The sequence below is a fragment of the Chelonoidis abingdonii genome, unplaced genomic scaffold (genome assembly GCF_003597395.2).
Source record: "Chelonoidis abingdonii isolate Lonesome George unplaced genomic scaffold, CheloAbing_2.0 scaffold3401, whole genome shotgun sequence".
NCBI lineage: Eukaryota > Metazoa > Chordata > Testudines > Testudinidae > Chelonoidis > Chelonoidis abingdonii.
Window position 1 is genome coordinate 1 of NW_027427662.1, and position 4,505 is coordinate 4,505.

Consider the following 4,505-nt stretch of genomic DNA (forward strand, 5'->3'; position numbering starts at 1 on the left):
ATCAGTCAGGTGTTTGGGGTTGCTATTGAGGGGCCAGGTTTGGCCAATATTGAGAGATGCGGTAGGGGGTGAAATGCTCTGGCGGGGTGGTGGACTTCTGGGGTGGGGCAGAGTGGAAGATGAGTGTTTGGATGCAGGCAGCTGCTCCAGGACAGTGGGCCAGAGAGGAGGTCCCACTCAGCCGCTTCGCCTGGCAGCAGCACAAGCTCTGGGGGAGGAGCCCCCCTTTCCTGCCCCACCTCGGCAGCAGCACACAGTCACTTGTAGCTTATTGGGGAGGAGGATTGGGGCTGCCTCCTTTGCAATGGGAGGGAGCCAGCGAATTGCAGAGTGAGGGAGGACGGGGCTGATGCTGGTGATGGGTCGTGCCAGAAAAGGGAGGTCTGAGGGGGAAGGGCAGGCTCAGAGTCGTCTGCCTGGCAGGACTCTGGGGGCTAGGACGCTGCGGCCAGAGTTGCTTGCAGGGAGGCAACATGCAGCTGCAAGAGGCGAACGAAAGGTCAGTGACTGCCTCTGTCGGGCCAGAAAGGGTGTCGGGGCGGCAGCAAGTTGGGAGCCGTGGGACCTTGGGGAGACATGGGGGGGCCACAGGTGGAGGGGGACACCCGGCCCCACATATTGCTGGAGCTGGGCCCCTGGCTCTGAATATTGCCGGGGCCCGGGCTCCACATGGGTATGGAACTCACTGCCTATGCATGAGACTGAAGCTAACCAGCAACAGATGCTGTTTGCACAGGGGGGCCCCTTTCCATCATGCTTGCTAACGATTCCACTGGGGACTATTTGTCACAGAGAAAGGATACACTGGAAACTATCACCACCTCATCTCACGGGAGCCTGAATTTCTGCTGGAAAAGTTCCCTGGGCCCCTCAGTGAGACAGGCTCCTAGGGGGGGCCAGTGTGGCCGTTTTTATAACGTGCCTGGGTCTGTGCATCGCATGGCTCTTCCCCTGGCTCTCTCGGGAGCGTCACAACACCTAGGCCGCTTGTGGATCTGAAACTCCAGGCCCATTTCTCAGGTGGGATGGGCGTTGCCCCCACCCCAGGGCCCTGCCTGGATTGGCTCATTGACCCCTTAACCAGATCCCTTAACCCCAATGCAGCTGGCAACCTGCCCTCTGTCGGGGCCCTTACCTGGCTCACCAGCAGGGGCCCTGTCACGTTGGTTGCGTACACCAGGGACATGCCCTCCGCTGTCTCAGACTCTAGTGTGCTCAGCCTCGCTATCCCAGCTTTGTTTATCAACAGATTCAGCCCCGAGCTTTTCAGATGCTCCTCAACTCTGGTTGCTGCCGCCTTGACGCTGGCTGGGTCTGTAGCTTCTATAGAGACAGAGCAGGGGGTTCAGGTGCATGATTCCTCCTCCCTCATGTCACCCAATAGCACACCCCTCTCCCAGCGGGAATGAGAGGTAGGAGACGGGGTGGAAGTTGTGAGGAAAAGTTGCTGCTGGGTCCAGAGAAGTGGAGTTGTACTGGGGCAATAGGAAAGGATAATGAAAATTAAAAAATAATAATGATTAGTTATCTGGACAAACTTAGTAGTAGATTTAAAAACCCCAAATTTATTGTAATTAGTGAATATTTCAGATGTGTGTAGTTGATCTACATTAGGCAAAGAACTGGAATGATCTAAAACTATTTTTGAATGCATTGTAGGTGAGAGAACTGATCAGCTGGATGTGTGAGGCTCCATCCCAGAGGTGGACTGCATGACAGAGCTGCTCAGGTGTGATTGTCACATGAGGCATCTGGCATGTGGTGGCCCTGAGGCTTTCCCAGCCCACCCAGGTCTATCCGACCTCTGTAGGGCTCCCCACTCACACCTACCTTCTCTGGGGCTGGGTAAGGAGTCAGTGGGCTCCAGGTGATTATTGACTCCGGTCCTATTCTCCCCACTGAGATCTGGAGGGCAGGGAACAGGGGCTATGGAGAGGGACAGGGAACAGGGAACAACATAATCCAGGGAAGGGAACCTCAACTCTGGGTCCAGGGCAGGGCACCCACCTAGCGCAATGATCACCAGGTTTGGATGCCTGGACACCAAGTTCTTCAATTGCTGGAAAAGAATAAAGTCAATGATTATTGAGGGAGCTGCCAGCCTGCAGGGACCATCAGGCTGGGCAGAGTCCAGCTCCCTGCTGCTACCTGGGGCCAAGCCAATATCTTATTGCATTGACTCTGCAAAGCCCCCACATGCACCACCCAGCTCTGGGTTTCCGGGTCTGTAGAAGGCATCTGTCTGTCTCCTGAGCATTTAAAACACCACCATCTAACTCAGTGTGATCAAGTCAGGGACACAAACCACTTCCCTGTCAGTAACACACCTGTGCTCTCTGCCCTCTCCCTGCATGCGCTCTGGGAGTCTGTGACACCGGGGGCTGGTCAGGGCACAGCGACTGCAAGGAGCAGCTGGGACATTGTGAATGAGGATCCTGAAGAGGAGCAGGGCACTGGGGGGCAGGAAGCAGGTTTAGGAATTGTATGGGGATGGGGGGCAGGAGTGAGGCTGAGTGGTGCAGAAGACAGGGATGGGTTTGGGGGCAGCTCCCCTAAGATGGGGCAGTTGTGGGGAGGAGGAGTCCTCGCTCAGGAGCCAGGGGAAGGGAGTGTGGCAGTGTTGCCAGCTCTCGTGAACTGGTTGTGAGTGAGGGTTTTGGCGATGACACGAAAAGGAACTCTGGTTCTGCAGTTTCTCAGGGTGGGCATGTGGGCAGAGATCAGTGCAAGAGCCTTGGGGCGGAGGACACAGAGCAGCCCTGCCTCTATGTAAGCCTGGCCCTAGAGCAGACAGAGGGTCTGGGACAGTGGCAGACAAGGGAAGTGGGAGTCGGGGAAGTGGTGCCGTGGAGGCTGAGCAGAGAAGTGCTGCTGCTGGGTCAGGACAGCCATAGGAAATGGATGGCAGTTCCCCTGTGTGAGGGGGAAGGAGGCTGGAGACGGGGAGTGGAGTTGCCATCGGAGCAGCCAGGGAGTGCCGTGCATTTTGTGTGCATTAAAGATTGACTTTTCCACCTGAAATGATCCACGCACACATTGACAGAGGACTAGAGAGGAATTACAAAGTCACAAGACAGACTAAAAAACTGATTTTGTAAAAAGTGTCATGATTTTGGGGGTCAGACACATGAATGTGTCTCTCCTGAGGCTGGCAGTATTGGGTATGTTTCCACCGCAATCACAATGTGTATAAGCTGTACAAGCCGGCCCAGAACCCCTGGGGAATTACTCAAGGGCTGGCCTGTGCTGCCGCATCCTCACTGCTCTGGGACTTGAGCTACCTCTGTTAAAGCTAGCTCAGGCGTAGCTACAACCCTCAGCCTGGAGCTGTGTCTGCAGTCACCTCCTCCTGCGTTCCCAACTGAATGCTCTGTTCTTTGTCTTATCTCCAGACTCCAGTGCCTGCAAAAGGTGAGTATTGGCCTGTAAGAGCACTGTTACATTATCTGATGGAATATGTAGGCCTAAGAGTCAAAGGTGTAACATGACCTCTGTTATGTTCAACATTAAACAGTTGTAAATGGTCAGTGTTTGGTCCCCAGAGACCTTAGCCAGCGTATACCATGACAACACCATTAAAATCCTTTAAACCCTTATCAGAGACAGAAAGGAGGAAAAGCAGTTCTAGCATTTGAATTGTAAAATATTAAGATCAGCTTTTATTTTAACAACATCCTTGTTCTCTTTCCCTTTGTCTGGAGGAATTTTTAGGAAGATCCCCTCCCCCCCCCTATTTGACAGTTGTGTAGATGGTGTCATGCTGCCTGGAGTGGCTCACAGTTGTGAGTGCCATATCAGGTCACGCTTTCAGAAAACAAAGCAGACACCCAATTGGTGATTTCACCAAGCCGTAACAAATTGTCACTCCAGGATCACTCTACCAGTCTTACCATGGAGTCACCGACAGTCCCCTTTAGACTCCAGGCTACCTTGCCATCCAGACGAATGGACGTTTAGGTTAAAATAACCTTTTGTCACAATCACACCACATCAGGTTTCTCCCAGTCCCAACAGATGTTGATCTGAATTTTATGGGCTAGTTGTTATGGCTCGCCACTGGCACTTCCGACCAGAAGATCCTATAGGTTCTTGTCCAATTCAGATTTACAGGGTCAAGAACTCAGAGAGTTCTATATCGGGGGAGGACTCTCGGGGTGCTCGACAAAAACATTCGCACTGAGCAATACCAAATTGATAAAAGCTTTACTGAAAGTAACACAAGAATAATAAGTGCTATGAAACTTATTGATTTCAAAACAGTAAAGGAATTCCAGAACTCGGGTCACATTCCTATATAGTACTTACCCTAACATACTCACACCCTCCTTGAGGACCCCGGTAATAGAGGTGAAGGGCCAGCCTCACTCCTGGCATGCCCGATAACACAATGGCTCTGGCTTCCCCAATGGTTAGGAATGTGATGGTTCTAACTGTACTGCACAAGCTCAGCTGATACGTGATGGAAGGTGGAATATAGGTAGATAGAAGATAGTCTAGGATTATAG

General features: G+C 52.6%; 1 protein-coding gene across 1 annotated transcript in view; it reads right to left on the reverse strand.

Moving 5' to 3' along the window:
* Nucleotides 1-1,094: 1,094 nt before the first annotated feature.
* LOC116819008 (uncharacterized) overlaps nt 1,095-4,505 on the reverse strand; it is a gene marked incomplete at its 3' end in the record, with an annotated part of 7,327 nt that continues 3,916 nt past the window's right edge. The window contains 2 exon segments of the mRNA XM_075061473.1: nt 1,095-1,323; nt 2,008-2,059. Of these exon segments, the coding sequence (XP_074917574.1) occupies nt 1,095-1,323; nt 2,008-2,059 (281 nt within the window).